Below are 27,658 nucleotides of genomic sequence, written 5' to 3'. Positions count from 1 at the left end.
GAGGGGAGATTTAAAAAGAAACCTGCCTCCGCGCCTGCGCCCGCCGTACCGAGCCCGGAGCACCAGAGCTTACGCACACGCGCACGCACGCACGCACTCACGCGGCTCGGCCTGCGCGTTCCCCTCGCAGCACAAGGACTCCATTTCCCAGAATGCCCTGCGGCCACGCCGGGAGCTGCGGAGGAGAAAGCGCGACGCGAGGCGGCCGCGACTGCGGCGGCGCGGATCCCGCCGCACGCACGCACGCACGGCGCACCCCTGGCCCCGCCCCTGGAGGCCCCGTGCGGGAGCGCGCCCGGGTGTGCGCAGGGGTGGCGGCGCGGCGGCGCGGGGACGCGCGGTGACCGTTGGCGCTGAGGGGAGGAGGCAGCAGCCGCCGCCGCCGCCGCCGTCGCCGCCGCCGTTGCGCAGATCCGGGCCGCGGCTGTGGGGCGGGCGACGGAGCAGGTGACCTTCCGGAGGCGGGAGCGAGCGAGGAAGGCCGGGGGACGCCGAGCGCCGCCGCCGCCGCCGCCGCCATGAACAACTCGGGCGCTGACGAGATCGGGTGAGGACGGGCGGGCGCGGGCCTCGCCGCCGCCCCCGCCGCCCGGGCCCCGAGACGCCGCCCCGGGGGCGGGCCGGGCCGGGGGCCGCCCCGTCAAGGTCACGCCGGCCGGGGGGCTCACTGGGGGCCCGGGCTCGCCCCGACCTTGCGCCGGGGACACCGGACGGGAGCCTGACGGGTGCGCGCGACCTCATTGGCGCTTCCTGTCCCAGGGGTCCCCGAACGCGAGTCTGGAGGGTCCGGGGCGTCCGCATGGCCGCTTCCTGGCTTCTCGGCCCGGGCGGACCCTCATTCGGACTCGGCGTGTCGGCGCATGTGGCGGGCCGGCCGGGGTTCCGGGTCCGACCGTCCAACTTTCCCCCCGGGGCGGGGGACGGCGGGGCTCCCCGCTGCCACCTCGAAGTGGTAAGGACGAGGGGGGCTCGCAGACGAGGGCCCGCGTGGCCGAGGTCACTCGGGGAGGGCCCGGAACGCGGCGGCCGGCTGTTCTCATGTCGCCGGAGCCCCCTCCCCGCTCAGCCCCGACCTGGCCGCGCGTCGCCTCCTCGCCTCCCGCCGTGGGGTGGGTTTGAAATAAAGAAGGGAAGCTGGAGGCCGGCGGGCAGAGGGCTTGCTTCCGAGGTCTCTGTGCTCGATCGGCGCAGCGATCGGAGAGGAGGCTTGTTATGCCGGACTTTTCCCCTCTAATCGGAGCCTCGCCCAGTGCTGAATGCGCCGGAGACCCTGAGATAAGCCATCCTTGGGGGCTGGAGAGTCTCAGTCCGCGCTAGTCCAGGGGCTCAGTCTCGTTGTCTTTGCAGGGACCAGCCTCCTGCTGCGTCAGCGTAGTTTTACGGTTAGAGTCTTCAGTGAAGAAAGTGGCAGAACAGTCTGGGTCGCGTTTCTTCTGGTCTTGTGTAAACGTCTCAGAACTGTGCATTTTTAAAAAAGTGCTTGGTTCGGTGAGTGAATGAGTGTTTGCTGGTAGATGGTGGGCCTTGCTGGGCTCGCATCCGGCTCCAGCTGTAGGTTACACTTGTGGACCTGAGATGCTTTTTGTGGGTTCTCCCCGAAACAAAACCAAATGACACCTTCATCTGCAGAAGCAGGATGAAAGCACAGAGCTCCCAGCCACATTCATTTTTATAAACCAGGGCCAGGTACTTTAAGACTTTGCATGCTCTGTGTGTTAGGTACGTGAAAAGTGGCAGCGGTTCTGAGTGAGGCTAGATCTGGGGAGCACGTGCATGGTTGGGGTGGGACTGAATCTGGCGGGCAAGCCTGCAGGTCTCCCACATCCCGGGAGGGTAGCCTTCTACTGCCGAGAGGTGGGGGGGCAAGGCGCTGGGTCTTGTTTCCTTCTCACCTGGGAGAGAGATCTCGGGTTATGGGAGGGAAGACAGTTCAGCCCCTTAATTATGCACGTGAGACAGGGCCACGGAGAAGTGCTTTAAAGGCACTGATAAGCTTGGGCCAATTTCACCCCTACACCTTATCCCAGGTCTCCGGGTGAGGAAATGTGGACAAAGGTGAGGTGTGCGCAGCTCCTCCCCTTCCCACACGCGCAGGTTTGGGAAGCGGTAGAGCCAGGATCCCGGCCAGGTCTGGAGGAGTCCACAGCACTGCACGGACTCCCAGGCAGCTTGGGGAACAGCAAGTAACGAGTATAGAATGAGGCTTAGAATTCAGGGACCTGCTCTGGCTATGTTCTCCCTTCTTACCTGCCAAATCTACTCAGATCACCTGAGTTTTAAAGTTGTAAGTCACAGGTAACTCTAGACATTTTTTACTGCTTTGTAAATAAAAATCCGTTGCCAAGAAATATTGACAAGTTTACTTTTTTTTTTTAACTAGCTTCATCTTATGTAGGAAATGTGTTTGCGTTTTGTGTAGGAAGCCCGAGATGCACGTTCTGAACTGCTCACTCAGTGTAGTTGTCCTAAACATTAGTGAAGTGGGGACTCTGTGAAGCTCCCTAGGAAGAGGTCCTCTTGCAATGTTCTGTGAGGAGACCACAGTTGCCAGCTTTGTGGTGGTTAGTGTGTGGGAGCGTGTGTCATGCTCAGATTGATGGAGGTCTTCGTTTTGAGGTGGATGGCAGACACTGGGATGTGATGGGTCTGATGTGTGACACTTGCAGGCAGCCCACCCTGCGGAACCCCCCACCCTCTACCCCAAGGCTTGGCAGGCTGGAGAGGCTGCTCCTTCTTCTCCCTGCCATGGCAACTTCCAGCAAAAGAGTCAATGTCTGTCCTCTCCCTGATAAGAAGGGGGAAGATACACAGACCTCTCTCGTTGATCAGTTCACGCAGTGCAGGGGCTGCGCCCTGGAGCATGCATTATGGTGTGCGTGCAGGGGTGGGGCCACAGGACCTCCATGTCCCTTCTGGCTGGCTGAGTTCAGCAGGACCTGTACCTAGGAAGGTGGGTGAGGAAGCTCTGCTTCGGAGTCTGAGTCTTCAAAGAGAGTTTCACAAGCCTCAGCTGCACCTGATGTGGGTTAGAAATCAGCATTAATCCTGACAGAAGAGCGAGAGGTTGGGAGTCATACTGCTCTTATTTTATGTTTTCCACATCCTGATTCTCACAGGCAGCCTACGAAGAGGGAGGGCTGGATCTTCAGCGCAGGAAGGACGATGTGAGCGGGGGGAGTTACAGTGGGACCCTGGTGGGATTCATGGGCAGCCCCCACTGAATAGATGTGATGAGCAGGTGTCCTGGCTTTGGAGTGAGGCCTATTCTTATCCTCTACTGTGAAAGATGGGGGGGACAGGCACTTGGCCGCTGGGAAGAATTAGAGGGAAGGTCGCTGAGTTGTGGTTGGTGCTCCTAAGTGTGGGGTCGTAGGGCTTGTACCTGTTTTATGGGCAGACAGGGGCTCTGAGAGGTGACCTCGAGTGCTTGTGCCATGTTGTTCCCCTGCCTCTAAGGCTGCAGGCTGTGTCATGGAACTGGAGACAGAGGACTGTGGGAGACTATCTGGTGCAATTGGGTCTGTCTGCGCCACCCGGCTAGTGCTAAGACAGAGACACCTGGACATCTTTGAGGAAAGAGCCCACAGAAGAAGGAAGAGAAATCCCTGGTTAGCTTACAGAAGATGTAGGAATGTGGCCTGAGTCTTTGGCTGCTCAGGGCCAGAAGGGCTGAAAGTGTGTCCTCTCCGTTGGTCTGATGGCATGGAGTGGGGAGACAGACGGCTGTGGGCTGCATGTTAAGGAGTGTTCCATGGAGTGGGTCGAAGACACAGGGTTCAGGTCCCTCATGGCCACAGTCCCTTGTGGAAGGGTTTATTAGAAGGGCTGTGTAAGCAGACACCCCTGAGTTGAGCCCCCACTGGGACTGGAAAGTGGGTGCTGCTCATAGAGTGGGCATAGAGTGGGCACTGGAGCGGTAGGAACTGCTGCTGGTTAGATCAGAAAAGGCCGCCATTTGGGGAGGAGACTGTTTCTTGCAATGTAAGGAATGGTGGGAAACCAAACAGGGGTGTGGTAGGGGGAGCAGAGGTGGTCCTTTCTGGGGCTCCTGTGTTGCATGTGAGTTGTTCTGAGGACAGTCTTTCCACTACAGCACCATCAACGTTTTGGCCTGGTTCATCCTCTGTGGTGGGGTGTCCTGGGCAATCAGGTGTTGAGCAGCGTCCCTGGCCTCCACCCCCTCCATGCCAGGAGCACCCTCCCTCAAGACATGGCTCAGTGAGAGCCACTGTTTGGGAACGTCTTTGCTCATTTTAGCCTGGCTCCCAGTGTGTTCCTGTTGTTTGCCTCTTGTGGTTTTAGGACTTGTTTCCTGTGTCAAAGGCTAGTTTGATTCCTGTAAAACTGGCCGTGAAGTTGGAATGCACTCCTAACTTACTGCCCTTTGATTTCGATGGATTGAAGCAGGCTGTATGTTTAGAAAGGCGGCATCAGGACCCATGGCACTTGCCCTCCCCGCCGCGCAGAAGCTCCCCAAGGGTAACCGAGTGCTGACACCCACTTTCTGGGAGCCCCTGCCACATGCTGGGCTCCAAGCTGGTGCTTACCATCTTGACTCTGACCTTTCTCTGTGCCAGAGACGCCGAGGTTCAGAAGGGTCAGGGGACTTGTCCAGGCCACTGCAGGGAGGGGACAGGCAGATGTGGGCATCCCACACTCCTTCACTGTCTGCGTGGCACAGAGAGAGAGGTCTCTTCAGTCAGGCCCAGCTGTGTTCATTACACACACTGTTAATTAGAGGTTGTTTGTGTTGTCTTCTGTTGACTGAGGCCTTTTCTCTCATTCAAGCCTGGTTCCTGTGGCACTACTATTTCTGTGCAGGGTATCATGGAGTGGTTGTACCACATTACGTTAAGGGACTAGAATCACCTTAAGAGTTGTGAGCAGTGCCTTAGGCAGAAGGTCAGTTATTTGACAGACAAACGCTTATGGGGATATTGTCAGGGAGGGGTGATCTGGAGGGTCTCTGAGAGGATGTGGGTGTCAGTAGTTAGTACGCGGGACTGGGGCATTCAGGGGGCTTCTTGTGTCATGCAATCTCCGCAGGTGTGGGGAGGGGTGATCTTACACTCTTGTCAAGAGAGACTCTGATGCGTGGCTCACAGCTCACGAGGCAGGGTGTGGCAAGGGGGTCCCAGCTCTTTAGTGGCAGAAGGGCCTGGGAAGTGGGTGGCTTCCCAGCTCTTGGGCCAGGCTGTGTGGCCCTTCCAGGGCTGCCTCTCTGCCTGCAGAGTAGTGAGGATGCCTGGGCAATTCAGCAGGCTCTCAGATGGAGAGGCAGGGAAGTTCACACAGCGACAGTTTTTTATGTTGTTAAAGAAGAAAAAGAAGACCTGTTTACAGTATAGCTGAGGTGGGTGCTGGGCCTTCTGCTTCTCTCCATGAAGCTGAAGAGCATGACTGCAGTGGAGCCCGGGGCCAGAGGCAGTGAACGACAGCTCCAAGCTTGGTCCCCAGGCCCAGCAGGAAGGCAAAGGTCGCCCGCCAACTGCTGCCCATGAGGCTGTGTGCCTGGAGTGGCCAGGCTGGGGTGTCGCTTTCTGAAGCCTGCCAGCGTGCTGCCAGTAGGCCAGGGCTCTTGGTGGTCAGCCTGGGCCAGAAGAAGCCTGTGAAATTTTACTTTCTTGCATAAATGCCATGCGCTTGCCCTAAAGTACACAGAGCAAAAACAGGGTAGTCATCCAAAAACAGGTTTCGGTTTTAACAGGCAGGAGAGGGTGAATATTAACCTGAGTCTGATGCCCATAGGTCCCTTTTGCAGAGCCCCCTTTGAGAATAAAACCACCCAGCAACCATGGATTGAGCGCAACCACCGTGTGTTGAGTGTGCAGGTCCTGGGATGCAGGGTTAAACAGAGGCTTCTGATGGGTCCACAGGTCACAGAAGACTTGTGTCAGGGCCTTGGGTGGGGCGGACAGCACAGCTGGGGTGGCTGGGAGGCCTGTTGGAGCCAGGAGGGTTCACCCCACGTGGGGGGCTTGCTCCCCTTTCCTTGGGTTTTGGGGGGCACAGGGTCTGTTGGAGCCCCTGACTTCCAGTTTCTGAGATGCCATCAGCTGGTTAATGACTCCCGACCCCTTGGGCCCCTTCAGAGGCAGAGCATGAGAGCAACACTTTTAGTTAATCCCTTGATCTGCATAGTCCAGTGTTTAACTACCCAATTAACGTCTTAAATCCACACAGTGCCAAGCTGGGCGCTGAAGACTGGGCCATTTATTAATACAGAGAAACTGCCCAAGTAAGCTGATAAGGTTTAATAGAAACTCCAACACTGGCCTGTCCACTTCCTTGCCAGATTTGCATGAATTCTGACATTAATTTTTGTGAGAGTTGATCAGAAAGTGCCTGGTTTTGTGTCCTGCCCAAGGCCCCTCATGTTGCTGGGGTCCTGACTTGAGTCCCCTCCCCTACCTGGTTAAAGGTGGCAGCCAGGGGCTTCTTATTTTATTGAGTAAGCAAACCTGAGGCTCAGAGGTTGGAGATGGTCCCTGCCACTGAAGAGGTGAAACCTACCTCCTAGGACCTTCTGGAACCTTTTGTGTGTTGGCTGGGGAGAGTGTGCCAGTCTCTCCAGTGGCTCTTTCTGAGGAAATACAAGCACGTAGAGCCTTAGCAGAGCACAGGCTTGGAGCTTTCTTCCCTTTAAAGTAAACAAACTATGTAAAATAAAAGATCTTGCTATCTGTCAGATTTCACAAATGATGAGACTGTTGTTTCAAAAGACTTAAATTCTGTCGTTTCCTCAGTAATGAAAAATTTTCATGACTTATAATTGTATATAACTTCAGACTTACATAAAAATTACAAAAATAGTAACAAAAATCCGCATATACTCTTCATCCAACTGGACTCACCATTGGCTAACACTTTGCACGTGCCACCCCCTCCCATACTCTGTCCATATTTTCTTTAAAACAGTTGAGAGTGAGCTTGAGACCCAATACATTTTCTTTGACGAGGCCAGCACAGCGGTCAAAATTGGGAAATACAGTTATCGATACCACGTTACTATCTAATCCACAGACCCTATTCCAGTTTTGTCAGATGTGCCAATAGTATTTCTAACCTTTCCCCTCTTAATAGCCAGTTTTTGAAATTTAAACGAGTGCTGGTATCTAGACTGGTCTGACCAGTTCCTTCCTCCTGCCGGGCAGCAAGGATCGGGTTGCTTGGAGGAGGGACACCTGCTTATTACCTTGCTGCTGTGGTTGGATGCAGTGTAAATGAAGGCTGGTGTTTCTCTTAAGTGAATTGGGTTTTATTTGTTTTGTTTTGTTTGAGAAAGCTTGAGCTCTCTTTTTTCGAGGGACTGTGGGAACAGGCCGCTCCACCAGCCTCAAAGGCCCTTCATTTATGCAGTGGAGGTCACCTCATGCTCCTGCTGGGTGCCAGGCCCTGCTCTGGGGAGGGATGGGGGAGGGCCTGAGTCAGCAGCACCCTGCATGGCCACGGGGAGTGGGGCCCATGGGGGTGCACTCCTCCCGGGATCGATGGCCTGGCCTTGACGTTCCTTGGCCTGATTGCAAAGGGTGCGTAGGAGATGCAGGGTTTTGAGTTAATGAAGCCTAAACTAAGCCTCCTGCTGCTGCTTGGTCAGCATGTTTTCCCCTGAAACTTGTCTTTACAGATCTGGTCTCCAAGGGACTGAGCCCAGGAGGGCGGACACACCCAGTGTCTGAGTTCTTGTGCTCCTTGGCCCTCCCCATGTAAGACCTGTGTCGGGGTGGGGAGGTTGTTGGCATTTTGAAGATGGCAGTGGGTACCTTTCTGGTAAAATTGTTTTTCACACACTAAATTTAAATTAACCTTCCTTAGACGAAAAATAAGGAGCAAGCCCCTGACAGTTTGCTGTCACGGACATTTTTGCCAAGGGCTGACTCACTGAGGCCCGGGTTTACCAGCCCGACAGTCATCGGATTGAGTGGAGGGAACAGGTGTGTCAGCCACCTCACAAGGGTCTTTCCTGGGGCTTTCTTGGGGCGAGCTGGTAGGAACTGTTGCAGAACAGCTGCCTTCTGGCTCATGGCTCCCTTGATTGCTGATGGGGCAGCAGCGTGTTCAGCCTGGCAGGCTCAGCTGAGGGACTTGATCACTGAGCATGTGTCCTCTTTCCTGGGGTAAGCAGGCAGGACACGGGAGCTACCGCCCCCAGTACAACTGCCTGTCTCCTGCCTCCTGGTCTGTCATGCCTGCCTCTGGGTTGGGGGAAGCTTGAATGGCTGGAATGAGACCCTGTGAGTGGGGAGGCCTGGCGGCCCATTGTGTGTCCCAGATGTGCCAGTGGGTACTGTGGGCCACACAGGTGAGCACAGTTCCTGGCAGGAGCCGGCTTGGCCAAGACCCTTGGGTCTGCCTGGCATGGTCTCAGAACCTGCTCTTGGCCCCTTCCCTCCACGCTGCATCCAGCTGGTCCTGTGAGAGGTGGGAAAGGTGGGTCCTTGGGGATGACCGCAGGCTCGATATGGGCTTCCTCATGAATGCTCCAGTGCATCGGCTGCCCTGGGTGGGGTGTGGGCCCAGGCTCTAGTTCTTAGTTATATGAGACCTTATTCATGAACGTGTGGCCTGGAGCCGAGGCTTTGTCCTCTCTTGGCCCTGAGGGCTGTTTGGCATAGACATCCTAGGGATCTTCCTTCTAGTTTATTGTGTATGATAACAAATCTAGACTTCTAAACTCTTCTTCCTGAGTATAAAATCTTTGCAAAAGCAGTAGGAAAGCATGCCCCAAACCCCCTGGGAACCAATGTGGTTTTGTGCGGTTGCTGCTGGGTCTGTGTCCCCGGGACTCCCTTCTACCATCGATGTGGTAGGCGTGTGGGTCTGTGACATGTTTGTCTCCCCGTGGTGTTGACAAGGCTGTGGGATCATTTTTCGTGTCTGCAGACAGCGTGGACAAGGCTGATTCACTCATTACTATGAGCTCTGTTGTGCTGTCAAACCTGACATACGTGAGCACGTTTGTGTAAACAACTTCTGTGTTTCAAATTATGACCTTAGGATGGACAGGCAAGGGGCATTTCTAAGGCAGGAGCCATTTTGATCCTGAATGTTTTTTTGTTGAATTGCAGGAAGCTCTTCGTGGGTGGTCTAGACTGGAGCACAACCCAAGGTAGGTGGGGATGGGCTGCAAGCTTGGTGCTGCAGGCCAGGCTTCATGGCCTTGGGCTTGAAGTTGTGTGCATTAGTCTGTTGCTACAATGTTGGATATTTTTAAGTTCTTCTGATATTGTATTGATTTCTGGGCAGCGGGACATTTGGCTGGGGACAGAGAGTAAGTGTATATTTGCTTTGAAACTATTAATTTGGTCCTGGTATTTCCAGTCAGAGTTACAGGGGAGACTGTAGACTGCAGGTTCCTAGCTACAGGCCGAGGTCAGTTCTGGAGGCAGGAGAGGTGGTGACTGTTGAGTCTGGAGGGCTAGGGTTTTGCTGGGACAGTCACTGAGTTAAGAATCACATAGGAAAAGTTTGTAATAAAGTTGACGCTCCTCAGTTACTGGTCAGCATTTAAAGTTGTCATGTTTGCATTCCCTTAAACTTTGCTCCCTTGGATGCCCGTGGGATCAGGTGGTGACTGTTTGCCATGGCGGGGCTCGCTTGTAGCCTCCCGATGTGTGTGAGGTCGTGGAGCGTGCCCTGTCCCCTCCCCACCCCTCCCTCACAATGACTTGATAAGCCAGTTTAAGTGTTGTTAGTTCAGACCTTTCCAGGTGAGGCTGATGAAAGGAAGAGTGTGTGTTTACACGCTCCCGTGAGACTTGTGCGTAACACTGTGGCTGTGTGTGTTTGTGTTTTTATTCCCAATCTCTGAGCAGAGACTCTGCGCAGCTACTTTTCCCAGTATGGAGAAGTCGTAGACTGTGTTATCATGAAAGATAAAACTACCAACCAGTCTCGAGGTTTTGGGTTTGTCAAATTTAAAGACCCAAACTGTGTCGGAACGGTGCTGGCCAGCAGACCACACACCCTAGACGGCCGAAATGTAAGTGTCTTTTCATACAGCTCTCTTGTTGTTTTTTCAGCTTAGCTCTGTCACTGAGCTTTGACTGATATTTATATTAGAGGATATTTTAATGTGGGGTTGATTTTAAAAGGTTCATGCTTGGTGCTTAGACTGGAAACTGGAGTAGGATACAGGGTGAATTGAGCCAGCGGGCTGGGCTAGTTTACTGTGCTGCGGCTGCTGTTGCTAACACCTTCTTTTCTAGAGAAAATAGCCTCATATTCACAACTGGCTGGTTTGAAACTTCCTACAGATTGACCCAAAGCCATGCACACCTCGGGGGATGCAGCCAGAGAGAACACGGCCGAAGGAAGGATGGGTAAGGGTCTGGGGGGCTGGGTGACCTCCCTGCGTGTTCTTCAGTTAAAATTTAAAGGAATTACTTGCCTTCGATCTGATGTTTTTGCTTGGCACTTGAGCAGTTGAGAATTGCACAGATTTATCCAGTCCTGTAGCCAAGAAGATTCTTACTAGTCTACTTTAAGAAAAAAATGACACCTTACGCCATTCATTATCAGGAGCCTTTCATTTTATCCCCACTGATTTCTGCTCCCAGCTTCCTATATGGCTGAGATGGTTTAGCAGCAGGTTTAACTTCCCCTCCTTCCCTCACTTCTGATCTCTCTCCTGGTGGTGAAGTCATCCTTCAGCTATCGAAGCTTTCACCCACCCAGTGAGGGTGGTTTTGGCTGTGTCCGAGAGCTTGGTTGCTGGTCACTTTTACAACTAAATGTAAGATCCTCTTACATGGTGACTCTCTGGGGATTCCCTGAGAACTGCACTTCTGGTGCTCAGCTGGCTGGATCAGATATGCTCCTGGTTTGGTGTTTACTTGGATTTTGGGTCTCACCACCACCCACACCTCAGTTTCCCCCAGCCCAGCAGTTCTCAAACCATCTCCTAGAGCTGCATGGGAAGGCACAGGTAGGGAAGGCTCCCATCCTCGTAGGATGTTCCGCTGGCACAGTGCTGACCTGCAGGCTTGTTCAGGCACTGAACACTGGCCCCTCTGCAATGTCTGGTCAGCAAGTCGGGGCTGGGCCTGAGAATCTGCATTTCTGCAGAATCCCAGCTGCTGCTGGTTGACAGGGACTTCAGCCCCTTAGAATAGTTTTTATTTTTCCAACTTTTTATTAGGAAGCTTGTCAAATACAGAAAAATTGGGAGAATAGTACAACAAACACATAAATACACTGCCAGGGCCCATCAATTGTTAGTACTTTGGCAAATTTATGTGTATGTATTTATATCCATCTCTGTCTACATAAACCATTCCTGAGTACTGCAGAGCACATCATGGCTAAAAACACCTGCAGTGATTCCCAGGATCACGTTGTGTCCAGTCCACACTCATATTTCTGGAATTGTCTCAAAAATGTCTTTCATAGCTGTTCTTTTTCTATTTGAATCTAAACCAATATGCCATTTGGTTATTAATTGATGTCTCTTGAGTGTCTTAACAGCTTTTTTTCTTCTTTTTTTATAAGCTCAAAGAATGAATTGGCAGCTTTTTAAAGACATAATTAACATACAATAAAGTGCACAGCTTGATGAATTTTGATCCGTGTAGGCACCCGTGAAACCATCACACCACAGTTATGGTAGTGTACACTCACCCCCAAAAGTTTACCCTCTTTTAATCCAAAGCACTTGGGACAACTTAAAACTTGATATCCTTGGAAAGAAAGAGAAAGGAGTGGCTAAGAGGGAAGCGGGGAGGCAGGCTGCTGACACCAGGCTCCCTTCTCCTTGCCTCACGAGCTACCAGGTCGAGTGAGCGTTTTCCAGGGGCACACGCTGTTGGTGGGGTGAAGGCAGTGTGCAGAGCACGGGGGCCAGGTCAGGGAAGGTGGGAGATGAGGCAGGTGTTTCCCGATGTTCTTTAGCTGCTAGTCATCTTTTTTTTTTTTTTTTAAAGATGACCGGTAAGGGGATCTTAACCCTTGACTTGGTGTTGTCAGCACCACGCTCTCCCAAGTGAGCCATGGGCTGGCCCTGTTGCTAGTCATCTTTCATAGTCATCTTTGTTGCCAGCTTAAAAACCACAACCTGAAATTCAGCTTTATCTCTACCAGTTTTAATTATTCAAGCCACCTTTTTTCCTTACCCTCCTAAAATCCCTAGCTTCACATTGTACAGCTTTTAAATTTTGTTACTGTCCTGTGTTTAAATTCATTTGAAATACAGCCCTGCAAAAATGCTAGATCCCTGTCTCCGTGAGTTTCTATAGGAAAAGGAAGAAGAGTCTTGTCAGTATAGCTCAATGTTTTTGGTTGCTCTTTGGACTTAATGGATTTTTGGAGTCTGGCTTTTATCTGACTTTTAAAACCAATGAAAAGATTGCATCATGTACAACTCATGGGAAGTGTTGGGAGGATAGGTCCCATATGGACTAACCATCTTTTCCTTCTTGAAACAGCAGAAAGGACCCAGGAGCGATAACAGTAAATCAAATAAGATATTTGTCGGTGGAATACCTCACAATTGTGGTGAGACAGAACTCAGGGAATACTTCAAAAAATTCGGAGTGGTGAGTCCTTTCGCACCCTAGCAGCACAGGCTGCTCAGAGCAGTTTCTTCCTAGCCCCCGGCCTCTTTGGGGCTTAGGTGGTGGAGCTATGGATGCGTAGGGCTTTTCAAGCCTGGGAGCTCATTCCTGTATTCCTACCATTCCTCTCCCCTTCACTCCCCCCAAAAGACCAGAAGCCCAGACTTTCCCTTCATGGCCATTTAGCATCCCAGAGTATTTCTGCAGCTTTTCCAGGCATATGTAAACTAGCCGGACGGACCTCATGGGTGGCCCTTCTGATTCCCTTGTAGCTGCCATGGTGTCAAATGCAAGGCAGTGGTAGTTACAGAGAAGTGGTGTTAGGCTTGGCTATGGGAGCTGGCCTGGGCCTGTGAAGCTGTGTCCCTTGGTTGCACGAGGGATGGTCCTAGACCAGGCCCACACTAAGCCCACTTGGGTGCTTGGTTTAACTCCTTTCCCTCCCTGAGGCCCGAGGCAAGGTGCCCACCAGTGGGAGCTGCCACTGCAGGTGAGGGTGGGCCCGGCCTGGTGTAAAGTTTTCCTGGGTCCTTTTGTCAGCAGAACGGACCCTGGAGTGGCAGGGAGCCCTCCCTGTCCTCCTGGCTACCCGGGCTCAAGAGATGTTTGACCCATTTCCTGCTGGATGTTTTTTCAGTAACAACAAAGCACCTCCCAAGTGTGGTTCTGTTTTCTGGATAAGGCTAAAATCCTTTAGAATCATTGCAGGATTTAGACTCATAGGAGTTAATCAGAGAAGTCACATGGGGCACTCAGTGCCCTCATGGACCTGATGCTCTAGTGAAGCAGATGGGGGGACACCTGAGCATAACTGTACTCTGGGACTTAGGAGCAGAGGGGAGCACAGCCAGGAGAGCCAGGATGTCATCTACAGCAGAGGCTCATGGCACACCTAAGGCCGGCCAGGCCTCACATCTGTCCTGCAGCTACACGCCTGGCCCCGTCAGCTGTGGGCAGCCCTCCTGGCTCTGGGTGTAGTGTGTGTGTGTCAGGTGGTCCCCGAGGGTGGGCTTGGGCCCAGGAGCAAGGAGATGCCAGCCAGGCGGAAGATGGGTAGGGAGGAGGACAGAAGTAGAGCGCAGGGGCAGCAGATGACCCATTGTTGCTGCCCTCGGAGTCCTGGAGCAGGCAGTGCATGGGTGAGTGGGGCATGCCTTTTGCCTGTCTGAGCCTCTCTTCCCTGGTCAGTGAATGGAAAGGGTGCCTGTGGGGTCTTCTAGCTGATGTCCCTGCTAGGACATGTGGCCAGGGTCGTGGGTCACCTGGTCTCCTTCAGCAAGCACCTGAGAGGAACAGTGGGGCTGGGCCCCTGTGGCTGGTGTCCAGATGCCTTCCCTGGAACACAGTGGGGCCAAGCAGTGTCTACTGTGCCTCCATCCAGCCCCTTAAATGCCAGGGCTCCCATAAAGCCAGACTTTTGTGTCAGGACTTTCCAGGTTCAAATAAGATAGTCACCAGCATCTGTTAGCTGGGATTTTTGTTGAAAGGAGATGTGTCCTCTGCAAACCAGCCTCATGCTCCCCTCTCTCTTCCAGGTCACCGAGGTGGTCATGATCTATGACGCGGAGAAGCAGAGGCCTCGAGGTAAAGGCATATCTAGTTTGTCCTTGACCTTCTTTACCTTCTCCTCCCCTCAGATGGCAAACTATTTCACCCTGTCAGACACCTTAGGTGGCTGTAGCGAGCACTGCCTCAGTGCAAGGGCGATTTGGAGACAGATACTAAAACGTAGCACCTTCGTGTGCAGCTCCATTCTGCCTGTCTGTGCTTCCCAAGGTCAGGCATCACACATCGTTTTTTGGCTCATTCTTTTGAAGTTTTTACAACTTTACATGAATTTCCACATGGTTTCTGTTTTTAAATGTGTGCTGAAAAGTGTGGTTCTCTGCAGTGTGAGCTTCCTACTTGGACCGTCTCACCTCCGTCCTCCCAGCGTCGTCAGTGTCATTTCACAGCATCAGCTGGATCACCCAGCGCTGCCTGCCTTGTGGCTGTTCCTTTATCCATCCCATGCTTTTTTTTCTTGTTTTTTCCCCCTTAAGTCTGCGGGGCAGGCGTGAGGAGGGTGAGGAGTCCTCTCAGAGCCCCCCATTTTCTCCTGCGCTCCCCACACGTGCACATCCCGATCGTTTGGTGGAGCTGGGACGATGGGCACCCAGCCGTTGTGCCCTTTTTTTGTGACTGCTGCTTTTGTCCCTGCCTGTGTGTTTTCATTTCGTCACCTGCTTTTGGATTGGCCATGTGAGCACGTCTGTCAGCCTGTGGCATCCATGCTGTCCCCCACACACCGTGTGCCAAGGCCAGCGGAGGCAGTCGTTAGAGCGCCGCGGGCACTGGCCGCAGCAGGCCCGCCTGCTGGACAATAGTTTGCCATTTGAGCTGCACCCTCCTCCTCTTCCACGATGAGGACCGTTGTCCTCACTCCTGTTGATTATGCTGTTAAGTCTTAGTCTTAATTTAATTTAGACATACACGCTTAGTGACGTATTTAAGTGTTCATAGTAAAGTACAGTAATGTTAAGTAAGTTGTTTTTCCTTTTTTCTCTGTGAATTGTTTGTGATTAACGATATCTCTTTAGATTTCTCTTCTCCAGGTGCTAAATTATATCACACAGGTACAGGCCAGTCCCGCAGTCAGAGGAGGGAGCGGCTTTGCTCCAGTGGGGTGTAAACGAAGTTTCAGTGTGTTTCTGTCCCGCTTCCTCAGTGGTGATGTCGCCTCTTGACACAGACGCATTCCTAGACAGCCCGCTCCGGGGCTCCTTACCCACGACTCACCGCCTCTTGCACTATAAACGGACCAAGCAAGCCCTGTGGTTTCAGACACTCCTGCAGTTTGAGAAAATGTCAACTTTTAAATATGTTGTTTCATCACCTATGTTGTGTTCCAAATATCGCCTCTGATCTTGGGAAACCTCAGTGTGTGGGAACCTGAGGGCTGCTGGTCCCCGTGGCTGCACAGTGTGGCCACCGCTGTCCTCACTGTCCCTGTCCCATGTGGACTGGATGTAGCCAGTGCTGCTGAGCCCACTGTGCTGGGGGCAGAAGGGGCCAGCACGTGGGCCCACATTTCCTGTGTGGTTCATACGTCCTCAGCCATCGGGCTTTGAAAGTGTCCCTGTGGGTGGCAGATCAGTAGAGGGTGGGAGAGAGGCTGGTTAGCGGGTCCTCCCAGAGAACATGTTCCTGTTTTCTTGACCTTTCTGAATCTTTAAAGCTCAGTCTGTCTCCCTTCTCCCCTTCTTCTGCTCTCTCTTGGTTGACTTAAGATAGTTTATGTGCCCCTGTACACAGGATCCTGCATGCGACTCAGCCAAAAAATGTCGCCATGTGTTGATACCTGTGCTGTGCGGCGGTCCCCATGCCTGACTTCTGGCTTCACTCTGGCTCCAGCCGGCCGCCTCTGCTCAGCCCATACTCCTCTCTGTTTTTGGGTTTTATCGTCCTGGCTTTTGTCTCCTGTGCGCTTTTCTTCATGGTTTCACTATCCCTTCTCCCCTCCTGTGCTGCCGACATCCGAGCGAGCATACTCACCCTCAGGTGCACACGTGTGCCCAGAGAGCAAATCAGAAGGCTCCTGAACTGCAGGTGTCTTTTGCTGGTAATCTTTGTCACTTCACATTCCTGGGCTGCCTTTCCTTCCCCGTTTCCATCCTTTTCCCGCCCACGGTTTTGCTTATAATTTTCTCCCTGGTCCCCGCTGACCGTTTCTTCAGCTTGCGCGGCCCCAGCTATGGGCTGCTTCTTCCCACCTCACGTCCCTCCTCCATGTTCCCCGCTGTCCCTCTGCTGTGCTGCTCTGCTGCGCGCCTGTGCCGCTGCCCCACTGCAGGCTGGTGCAGGTGACGCCATCTTCAGCCCGTTCTCCGCTCTTCCCCATCCATCTTTGTTCCTCTGAGGTCTTGGGGCAGCAGTCTGCTGGCTCACTTCCTTTGTGCTGGAGCACACGGCCACTGGGAGGTGCTAGTGCTCACCCAGTGTCCTCCCACTGCGGGTGGACAGTGTACTGGGAGGGTCTCGGGCGCGACTCGGGCTGGGAAGGCCTGGAGACCCTGGTCCACACCCCCACATAGAGGCCGAGACATGCCCGTTAGCTGGGTGGGCGCGCTCACCCCAGACCAACCAAACTTCGTTTATACTGCCACTTTCTTGTGTTTGGGAAATGCTAAATTTTTTTTTTCTTTAAAATTTTCTTTGATTACATGGTGCCTCTTGCTCTTGCTGCTGACAGCAGAATTTGACCTGCTGGAACCCGTTGTGGCCTGTATCTTTGTGTACTACTTATTTATTTTTATATATATATATATATATACATATCTATACATATATACATGCATATATTACCTCTGATAGGACTCCTTGGGCTTACCCAACAGTGTTGGATAAGCTTAGCGAGGTGCTAACTGTGATAGCGACTGTACTTCTGTTTAACGCTTTAGAACGATATATGGCTGCTGTCAGCACTAGCTGCAAAGCAAATTGCAAGCCAAGGGGGAAATCCTGGGTTTCAGAAAAGCAGAAGTGCATCCATGGCACACACCTGCTTGTAGGGTTCACTTGCAGATGTATTCCATAGACAAGAGCCAGAACGTTCTAGCACAGACCCTTGACACCCCTTGGGGGTGCTCTGTTTGCCCATGGCAGCGGTGGAGGCCCTCACCATTTTGTCTTGGTTGCTGCCTTCTAAGACGTGACCCTCTTATTCCAAATTTGTCCCTGACATGGAACCTCAGTTCATTCTCAGGCCCCCATCCCAGGTGTCCAGGGTGGAGACTTAGCCTCAGTCAGCAGAGCTACTGCTAGGGGCGCGGATTTCGCTATCCCTGCTGTGCAGTTGGCGGCTGGCAGAGAGGAAGCCCTGACCCCCAGGCCGCAGCTTATCCACACATCGCTTAGCTGAAACCCTTGGTGGATCCCTCGGCCCGTCCCTAATACTGTTCATCATCCTGTTTTGTGTCACAACACCCTGCTACCTTGATTCACTCTTCGTCGTTGGCTAGGTTTTGGATTTATTACTTTCGAGGACGAACAATCAGTGGACCAGGCTGTCAACATGCATTTTCACGACATCATGGGCAAAAAAGTGTGTAGTTGTAGTTTTATTTTACCTTAAGACCAGACCAAGTCTGAGGCAACTCAGGGTTTCACTGGAGAGGGTAATTCCATCACAGAAAAAGGGTCAGACGAGTTCATCCTGTGACCCTTTGCTGCATGAGGTTGGACCTGGTTCTGAAGAAGTGAGGAAGGGTCCCATGCCAAGTGGCTCCTTGTGCAGGGTGGGCATCTCCCAACTGTGCTCCTGGAGCCCCTCCCTCAGGGTGGTGCTGGGGATGGCACGTACTGGTGGTGTCAGGGGCTGGCCTCCAGTGAAATCTCAGCATTGCCTCAGGCTTGGTTCCAGTGACCACTCCTTCAGATGTCTGTCCTGAATTCCCACTGTCTGATGCTGACCTGTAATGCAATGAGCAACGGACCTTTGCGAACTGAGGTTCCGGTTAAAAGTGAAAAAAGTTAAAAAACATCATGAAGGATTGGTTTTTTAAAATTGGGTCACTTACTGTGAAACTCCGGTACCAACCACATGCTCTCAATAGTACTTAACCACCATGCAGTCAAGTGACCTCTGGTTGTTTCATCTTCATACTGTGTTGCTGCCACAGAGGCGAACAGGGACAGGAAGCAAAGCACCCCTCCCCCTAGGGCTTTATTCCACGAGCTAGCCCATGTTAGGCATGTGTCAGAAAGTGGCCCCTAAATTGCCATTTTACATGGACTCTTAGTGCTTTTTAACTCTGAAAAGAAAACTGGTAGAAATTCTGCAGTATGGAATTTCTTACAGTTAGCAAAGGCTTAAGGGCACAGGTTTTTACAGTACTACTATCTTGGTCTTTTAAAAACCTGCTGTGTGCATCCAGGTGACGCCAGCCACCTCATGCAGTGTGGCTCTGATCTGGCTGACACTGGTGTGGTCAGCTTCTCCATGTTACATTGTAGTATGCCCAGTCCTTTGGATAAGATCATGGCCGCTTCTGTCAATGAGAATATTGTGGAGGGAATGTTGCACCTGTGGTCTCCTGCCCCCACCCTCCACCCCAGCTGCTTCCATGCTGGTTTACAAGCTTATAAACAGCCTCCATGCTGGTTTACATGTTCATAGTGTGTGTGTAGTTAATTTTGTATACAGGGGGCTTAGATTTTGTTGCAGACTTTGTAAATTCCATCACAGCCTAACTAAAACAGGAGCCGCAAACTTTGTTCTGACATTCACGGCAGCTTTTAGTTTAAAATTAGCATTCAGATTGCAGGGGTTCATAACAGTCATGAACACAAGTTCAAAGGAGTCTACATTCAGTATTTTAAGATACTGTGACATTGAAAATGTGAAGGGAGTGTGGTCTTGATGCCTGGGGCAGAAAGGGCTCTGCGCAAAGTGCCCACCTCCAGGCCCCCCACACCTGGCTCTGTCCTGTGTGAGACTCGAGCTGAGTCTGAGGTGACCTCGGGGGAAGCTTGTCCTCCAAGCAAGATAGACATGGGGGTCCAGCCTGCTCATCAAGTGAACAACAACAAAAACATCTTGAAGGATTGTTTTTTTAAAAAATTGGGTTACTTACTGTGAAACTCACTGGCCGCTGGACATGGTGTCACCGCTGCCCCTCGGTGGGAATTTTACAATTGTAAGGGGCTGGGGTCCCACATGGTAATTAAAACCTGGGTGCAGAGTGACTGCATCTGATAGGAAAGGGTAAAAAAATTTTTTTTTAAATTACAAGGACTGCTTGCTTTGTAAGCAGGAACCAAATTCCCCTAAGGAGGGTGTGTGAAGACTCATTAATTTGAGTTCTTTGAAATGGGTCCCTTGGTCCTGCTGTCGCATTGCCTTGAGTTAACGGGGATTTTGTTCCCATCATATTGAGTGTCCTTGGGGCCTTGGGCAGGTGGGGGACTTGGTGCCTCTGGAGCCGCCTCCTGTTTGTTCTCTAACAGGCAGAACTGAAGGGATTCTGAATGCATAATACTTAGCTCTCCAGACGAGGACCCCGAGGATGACTCTAGGTGGATCCATTATTTCTTTATTCTCATTAAAATTTATCATAAAAATAAGGAAGATGCAGGATTCTCGAGTGTTGAGGCAGCTCTGAAATTGGGGGATCTTTTTGTTGTCAGTCTGCCTGTATTTTAAAGGCTTCATAGAGGAAGGTCGGCCACTTGGCTTAGCGTAAGTAGGTCAGGCACATTTAGAGCCCATTGTTCCAAATCCCCTCCGTCCTTATTCTTTAAAAAGCTGTGGCTTGTGACATGTTTAAAGAGGAAGGGTTGGGGTTGCTGACCTAACACAGTATGAAGATTGCTTACTGATTCAAATGTCCATTTTATTGCATGTTTGTTTACTTTTTTGTTAGATGTAATGTAAGATTCTCTTATCACATCCATTCCCTCTGACATTATTTTGAGTTAATGAGATTCTTTAAGCGTTAGCCTGGGGAAGGTAAGTCTTTATCTTCCATTAGACATTTTAAATAAAAATCTAAGTAAAAAACCTCTGTGTTTCTCAGGTATGGGCTAAAAGTGCAGGTGGGCGGGCTCTGAGAGCTCCAGGTGGTGCCGCGGCCAGACGGGTCCCAGAGAGGCCTGTGATGAGGGCTGCGAGGGCTGGGAAGACCCCACTCCCTTTTTGTCCCCATCTTTTCAAGAGGCCATTGAAGGAGGACACTGCTATTTTACCTCAAGTCAAAGACCCCTCCTCACGCACAAATCTCCTGAGGGCTCTTAGCTCAGTCCCTGCTACTTGGAAGTGGATAGGGCTCAATGTGGCTTATGGTTGCATCTGTTGTACCTGAGAAACATTTTTTAAACAAATTAAACAAAAATTTTTTAAAGAAAAAAGCTACTGGCCTAAATAAGGTTTATAGTTAAGTATTTAGTCTTAAGTCATAAGATGCTAAGTGTAGTCATAAGTTACCCGAGGGTGTGTCTGAAGGGAAGGGGGTGCTGGGACCCTCAGCTTCTTCCTAAACCAGAGCTTGGTTTGTTTAGGTGGAGGTTAAACGGGCCGAGCCTCGGGATAGCAAGAGCCAAGCGCCGGGACAGCCAGGTGCCAGCCAGTGGGGGAGCCGGGTCGTGCCCAATGCTGCGAATGGCTGGGCAGGCCAGCCCCCACCCACATGGCAACAAGGATACGGCCCGCAAGGTAAGGTTTTGCCAGCCCTGGATGGGCCTGGCCCAGGTGTGGGGACCCACTCCCTCACTGGGAGGGCCAAGGGTCAGCAGGCACGTAAGCCCCCTGTGGCTACCTGACAGGCAGAGGTGCAGGATGCGAGGCACTGCCACAGCAGCACAGGCAGGGTGGGCCAAAGCAGAAGGCCCTGTCCTGCTCAGCGTTGGCATGGGTGGAGAAACTATCACTGTCAGGAGCTGTTTCCCTGACCCTCGGTGGTCGGGTTGGTCTCAGCTTGGGTTTCTGTCTGTGGTTTGCATGGACGAGTCTCCTGTCCACGGGCTAGGGCTTTTGGAAGGGCCAAAGGAGTCTAAGTGAGCAGTTAGAGGTAAGAGGTTTTCAAGTTGTGCAAAGTCCTTTCCCTTTGCTGCTGTGGTGTGGGCATCATTGTGGGGTGCATCCAGGATGAACATGAGGACCTGGTAGGGTTAAGATTTTTGTCACCTGCTGTCACCTCTGCTGAGTGGCATCCTCGCCATGGCCAGGGCCTGCATGTGCTCAGCTCTGCCCCTGACATTCTGTGGCAAACAATAAACAAGTGGGGCTGGACACAGCTGCCAAAAGACCCCATAGCTCCTCCTGCCCAACCCCTGCCCAGCTTGACTCCCACGTCATAGCTTCAAGGTTCCAAACATCTCCTGTCCACATCCCTGGATCTGCAGTTTTCTTCTGGGACGCTTCCCCTGTCGGAAGCAAGGAAGTGAATAGGCACACCCTGTCTTGTACCCAGGCATCTCAGGGCCTTGCAGCGACCGACCCTGCATTCCTTAGTGCTTAGAAGTCACAACGGCTTCTCTTGTGTCCTCCTTTGGAGTTGGAAAGGCTTCCCTTTGCCCTGTCAGCAAACGGTACCCACTGTGTTTGGTGAGAGGAGGGGTTGGGGGGCTGCCCTTGCTGCTCAGGTGCAAGGAGGACTTCGCCCATGAGATGGCTCTGGCTGAGGCCGCTGCCGCGAGAACTGGGCTGCCTCTGCCTGTGCTCTGAGTGTCAGGAGGGGTTAGGGCTGCCCCAGTCCCTGGTGCCTGCGCGCTGCCTCGGCATCAAGTGCCTAGCGGACTCAGCACCAACTTCCTCTTCTGTTTTCTCGTCTAGGAATGTGGGTGCCAGCGGGACAGGCCATTGGTAAGTCCTTGTAGAGAAAAGGGAAAGAGCAGAACCCAAATGCATAGGTGGACTCAGGAGGGCTCGCGGCTCTGGTGGCATCTGGCCCTGTGTGCGGTTGGTAGAGCCATTGTGAGCGTGTGTCCTGGGGTTTGAGGTAGAGACTGAGTCCTGCAGCCCATTTCCTCTTACCTCCTCACATTGGAGAGGAGGAAAGGGTCAGGGGCCTGCCGCGGGTCCCCTGGGCTGGGTCTGGGCTGTGTTGTCTGATGCTCTCTGTCCCTCACCCTTGTGCTGTGTGTTCCAGGTGGCTATGGACCGCCCCCTGCGGGAAGAGGGGCCCCCCCGCCGCCCCCGCCGTTCACCTCCTACATCGTGTCCACCCCTCCCGGAGGCTTCCCCCCTCCTCAGGGCTTCCCACAGGGCTACGGTGCCCCACCGCAGTTCAGTAAGTGGTGGCTGGGCCCCTGTAGGGGGTGGGATGGGACCTAGTGCAGCTCAGCCACCTGGAAGGCAACGGACAGAGTGCTTGGCGGTCACCTGCCACCCGTCTCTCTGCCTGGATGCAGAGCCCAGGGACTGAGCCTTTGGCCCCATTTGTTAAACTGGAGGACATGGCAGGGCTCCTGCAGTTCCCGTGGATGTTCGCAGCACAAACATTAGCACCTAACTCACTTCCTTACATTGACCTTTCAGGACGTGCAGTGTTTGCACTTAATCTCTTCTTTACTCAGAAATGAGGGGCGTTTGAGGGTGTAAGTTTTCTTGGTTAATTTTCCCATATGCTTTGCTTTATGATTGAAAATTTGGGTGTAAAATCAGCTGACAGGCCCAGGATATTAGCGTGCTTTCCTTACGTCCCCCGTGTGTAGGGACTCGCACCCTCCAGTAGAAAAGGACACAGGCCACACCCTGGTGGTTGTGGGTTTTCTGATAGCCCTATTTCAGACCTACAGAGAAACAGGTGCACCACCTGCTGTTGCCTCTCCCAGTGTACCTGAGGAGGTTCACCTGAACATGCAACCAGCAAAAATGGTTTAGTCTCTTTTTCATATTCAGTCCTTGGGAACCACGGTGTGTTTTGCATTTGGGGCATATCACAGTTTGGACCAGTCACATTTTGGGGGTTCAGAGGCTACATGTGGCCAGTGGCCGCAGGACTGGACAGTTCAGTTCTGTGGTCTGGACCACGGCTTGGCACACTAAAGCCCTCTGGCCAAAGACCGACCGGGTGGCCTTTTACAGAAGAGGTTTGTTGACTTCTGGCGTAGACCATACCTGATCTTCTAACAAGGTGGGAATTGGGTGGAACCTGAGGCTGTCTGAAGCCCAACACCGTGGTGGTATGGTGGCCGTCACCCAGCACACCCACCTATTTGGAGAGCTCAACAAACATGGCCCTTGCCTGTACGGACAGCAAGGCATGTTAATTGTGCTGTTTGGTGGTAGACTTTTGTGCATTTTAAAGAGCAATTTTGCCATGCAATTATTTACTACTTAAATTACCATCTAAGACTGGCTGGTTAGCTCAGTCAGTAGAGCGTGGTGGTATTAACACCAAGATCAGGGGTTTGTATCCCCGTACCAGCCAGCCACCAAAAAAAAAAAAAAAAAAAAAAAATTACCATCTAATTTGGTTGTGTCCAACGTGGTGCCCTAATCCATACCCCACAAACATTCACGCCTGTCAGTCTCCCCAGCATAGGTCATTTCCTCAGGGCAGCAGCCCAGGAGTGTGGCTCTGTGGTTCCTTGTATGGGTTTTAGATGGATATGCTGTCTGGGCAGCTGCTGCCAGGCAGCTGTGCATGTGTCTGTGCCTTGTTCCCTTGTGTGTCTGCAGGTTTTGGCTACGGGCCTCCACCTCCACCGCCGGATCAGTTTGCCCCTCCCGGGGTTCCTCCTCCACCTGCCACTCCAGGGGCAGCACCTCTGGCCTTCCCACCACCTCCGTCTCAGGCTGCCCCAGACATGAGCAAACCCCCGACAGCTCAGCCAGACTTCCCCTATAGTCAGTATGGTAAGTGGTCTCTTGCCAAGCAGCGAACATCCTCCTCGCTGGCTTCGGAGCCCTGGGACACGGCCCTGCCGTCTCCTGCCTTCTTACCACTGGCGTTTATCTGGCGTGAGAGGGAGGAAGTCGGGAGAGCTGTGGCGCAGGGGTTGTTGGGAAGAGCTTGTGGCAACCAAGGCCCTAGCAAAATGCAGAGCAGCATTCTGTTAGTCACAGAAAATTCTCAATTACACAGCAAGTGTTCCGAGGCCTGTGGGTTTGGGAACCTGAGCCATGACTGGGCCAAGGGGCCACAGCAAGACTGCGGCGGAGCTGCACTGCATTCAGTGTCCTTAGTCAAGGTCCCTGGTGAAGGGGTCCTGGGAGCTCTGGCCCTTTGGTTATTTTGATTTTCCAGCCTCAGCAGCCTGCCTTGGGTGCAGACCTGCGCAGGGTAGTCTAGCAGGCCCTGTCTTGGACGTGGGCATCGTGCTGGGCTTGGATGTGTGCCTAGCGCCACGTGGATGCTGCCCAGATGTGATTCAGAGGCTGCGCATATGGCTTCGGGGAGTAGATTGTTGGGGTACATGCTCGAGGCAGGACGTGGTCTCTGTGTGTCTCTCGTTCACCCCCTGTGGAGCCTGGTGTTAGGGCCAGCCTCGTTCAGGGTGGACACAGTGATCTCAGTGGGGAAGGCTTGCAGGCTGGGGGGCTCCCCGTGGCACCTGCGGTCTCCCTGTCACTAGGTGGCCCAGACTCAAGCCCCACAAAAGGAAGCCACAGCTCCACTAGCCCTGGTTTCCTGGCCTGGACAGACATCTGCTGTCAGCTTCGTTGTTGGAGCTGTGTCTCGCCCTAGGCACCCACCCGACTCACATGGCTCAGGCTCCCTTGGGGGCCCTGATGGCCCAGGCCCTGGGTTGTGGTCACTGCGTGTGTCGGTTCTTGACCTGCCGCAAAGCCTTGGCATGTCTGTGGCTGGCAGGGGGAGCGTGGAGCACTCGGGTGGGGTGTGCGTGCGTGTCTCCCCGCTCCTCTCTGTCACAGCTGCCTCGGGTTAGTTACCCTGGTCTCGTCTCTTGCCAGGCCTGGGTACCTATTCTCGAGACCCATCAGGCTTCGGGCCCATACTTTGTTTACACTATTATGGTCAGGCTGAGCAGTGATGTGGCCTAGGTAGGTGCTGCCTCTTCCTACACGACCCTCCCTCCTGCCTGCACCCGGGAAGCAGATGCACCTTCCCGTGCCATCCCGGGCGGGGGCGGACACCCGTGGTGCCTTCTGGGACGGGGCCCTTGCTGGTTTGAGGATCTTGCCTGGCCACAAGCCTTTAGTGGGCCTGGGAGTGCCCAAAGCCCATGGGCCCGCCTGTGCCCCTTGACTGGGAACCCAGAGGGCCAGGGCCAGAGCTTCCTCCAAACTGTGCAGTTAGGCGGGCTGGAGTCAGGGTGTCTCCATCCATTTGAAGACTGTGCTGGGCGGGTCAGTGGTGCGGGTGTCTGGGTCTTTTTCAGGGAAGAAGGGCCTGCTTGTCCCAGACATGCTGCTCAGCTGGTGGAGTCATTGTGAAGTTAGGGTGGGCCCAGAGACCTCCCCCCATGAGGAGGGAGCACTCAGGGTTGCTGCAGGTGGCATTAGGGAAGCCGTCAAGTTAGGCTGCAGCTTTGAGAGCATGGCTGCCCCGGCAGAACCCGGGATGGGGTCTGGAGCCTGCCCCTTAGAAAAGTTGAGGGCACCCACCAGGGGTGTGTGTGGCTGTGCTCTGCACCAAGGGCTGGTCCTGTGTTTTCTTAAATCCTGAAGCTGGGCATTCCATGTGAGGAGAGACTTGCTAGGAGACCGAGGCTTGCCCCGGTGTGTTAGATGGTCTGTTTCCAAACCCAGACAAGCCCCATGTTTCCTGGAGCGAGTGGGAAAGAGAGGCCAAGAACAGATACTTGGTCCATGGAGGTCTCTCGAAGCTGCTGTTCTTTCTGTGTGGGTCCCAGTCAAGTGGTTTTGAGGGAGATAAGAACTCCCTGGGCTTGTCTCCCTGCCAGAGGTGGTAGGCACCTGCCTGCCTCCACAACTGAGGGAGCCGCCAGTGCCTCGGGCTCACCCCGCCTGCCCTGGGGAGCCCATGGAAGCTGAGGCAGGGATGGATGGCAGAAATGAGTCCAGGCGGAGTTGCTCAGAGGTCAGCACCACAGCACGCAGGACCACTGCCCCCAGCTCATGGGACTCTCTCCCCCCCAGCAGGTTACGGGCAGGACTTGAGTGGCTTTGGACAGGGCTTCTCAGACCCCAGCCAGCAGCCCCCCTCCTATGGGGGTCCCTCGGTGCCAGGGTCAGGGGGCCCCCCCGCCAGCGGCAGTGGCTTTGGACGAGGTCAGAACCACAACGTGCAAGGATTCCACCCCTACCGACGCTAGCCAGTGGCGCCACGCAGACGTCTGCACCAGCTGAGACCCAGGATTTGAAACTCGTGAACTCGTGACAATCACAAACTTGGCAGAAAAATAGCTACTCAACCTTGGGGGGTGGGGGTGGGGGGCGCGAGGCTTTTGGAGGCGGCTGTGGGTATCTGGACTGCAGTTTTTAAATACATTTCTTTCTCTAACCCAGCAGCACAATAAAGAAAAAGTCACTTGTTCAACAACAGGGTTTAAAAAAAATGTCTTCAGCTTTAATTCAAAATTTCAGGTTTCTTTTTCTTCTTTTTTTTTTTTTGAAATTATTTTCCTGAGCCTTTTGTTTTACCATATATTGTAAACTTTTATGTTAAAGAAAAAATATACATTTACAAATTGTGAGATTTTTAAGAGAAATTTTCTACAATGTATACTGGCTTATTTTTTAATTTAAAACAGGGTTTCTGTTGGCACTGGTGGAAGTGGGGGACACATTTTTTAATCCCCTCACTCCTGGCTTTGGGGGTTGGGACTTGTTGGTCCAGAAACTCTGGGAGCTTAAAGAAGAAATCTACTGAGTGTGTTTTTGTTTTTTGTTTATTCCTTGCTTTTGTCAATTGGCCTGCCTGGTAGTGTCTGCAGGTGCACTGTGGGGGTCAGGGAGGGTGGCAGGTGGTGGATAGTAACACCCATGGCCCGGGCTCCCCACAGCGTGAGCCGAGCTCCTCAGGCACGTGGCTTCAGGGCGTTTCCCATTGACCAGTTTGACCCTGGTTTGAATAAAGAAAAGTGCGTTTGGATTAGAAACCCACGTTGTGTCCGTTTTTTCCTCCTTGATCTGGGCCTGTGGTGACCCTCTGTGAATCTGAGTTCTTGGGCTGGGCCAGCACAGAGGCCTGACTATGGGGCCAGGCCGAGGGGAGATCCTGAGACCCTCCCTCATGGGTTCTTGGGGTTCTGGCAGATGTCGATTTTAGGGTGTCCACTGGCCACTGCCAGTTGTCTCTGGGAACGTGAGGGGCCCCAGGTTCTGGGTTCAGTGGCCATCTCCCCATCTCAAGATCTTTAATTGCTTCTTTTGACATGGAAAGTGACTGGGAATATTCCCAGGTTGGAATTAGAAGGGGGACATCTTTAGGCGCCAATATTCCGTCATTCTAGTGTGGAAGGAAGACCACATCAAGGTTTAAAAAGACAAGGATCCAGAAGCCCAAAATACACTGGATGCCTATAATGTGCCAGGCTTGAAGCCCCATCCCCAGCTATATTTTGGGGGCAGGGAAGGTTTGGCTCAGCTCGGAGAGTCGCTGGCTGAGCCAACACCCCGCACACTAGGTCACGGAGCCAGCCCTGCATTCTGTTTTCACAGTTTAAAGATCAAGGTAAGGATAAAGTGGGAGCTGGGA

General features: G+C 52.9%; 1 protein-coding gene across 7 annotated transcripts; it reads left to right on the top strand.

The window, feature by feature from the left end:
* Positions 1-300: 300 nt before the first annotated feature.
* On the top strand, positions 301-27,059 carry DAZAP1 (DAZ associated protein 1). Of its 7 annotated transcripts, none has more exons than XM_063109678.1 (13): positions 301-547; positions 9,069-9,109; positions 9,816-9,982; positions 10,257-10,322; positions 12,423-12,533; positions 14,087-14,135; positions 17,552-17,634; positions 20,589-20,742; positions 21,862-21,891; positions 22,178-22,318; positions 23,713-23,889; positions 24,949-25,038; positions 26,101-26,160. In XM_063109678.1, the coding sequence occupies exons 1-12, from the start codon at positions 519-521 to the stop codon at positions 25,026-25,028; spliced, it is 1,128 nt and encodes a 375-aa protein (XP_062965748.1). In that variant the 5' UTR covers positions 301-518; the 3' UTR covers positions 25,029-25,038; positions 26,101-26,160. The 7 variants fall into 7 exon arrangements, with proteins under 7 accessions (XP_062965748.1, XP_062965747.1, XP_062965746.1 ...); XM_063109677.1 differs by lacking the exon at positions 24,949-25,038 and adding an exon at positions 7,628-7,706 and having other exon boundaries at positions 302-547; positions 26,098-27,059; XM_063109676.1 differs by lacking the exon at positions 24,949-25,038 and having other exon boundaries at positions 302-547; positions 12,426-12,533; positions 26,101-27,059.
* The last annotated feature ends 599 nt before the right edge of the window (positions 27,060-27,658 follow it).

This window comes from Cynocephalus volans, chromosome 10 (assembly GCF_027409185.1).
Source record: "Cynocephalus volans isolate mCynVol1 chromosome 10, mCynVol1.pri, whole genome shotgun sequence".
NCBI lineage: Eukaryota > Metazoa > Chordata > Mammalia > Dermoptera > Cynocephalidae > Cynocephalus > Cynocephalus volans.
This window is presented reverse-complemented; position numbering and strand designations above follow the sequence as displayed.

Bases quoted from the DNA above. Each gene is read 5' to 3' on its own strand.
- DAZAP1 (XM_063109673.1), top strand. From the start codon at position 519: ATGAACAACTCGGGCGCTGACGAGATCGG. The intron at 10,323-12,422 runs GTAAGGGTCTGG...TTCTTGAAACAG, and splicing joins CACGGCCGAAGGAAGGATGG to CAGAAAGGACCCAGGAGCGA. The intron at 14,136-17,551 runs GTAAAGGCATAT...GTCGTTGGCTAG, and splicing joins GGAGAAGCAGAGGCCTCGAG to GTTTTGGATTTATTACTTTC.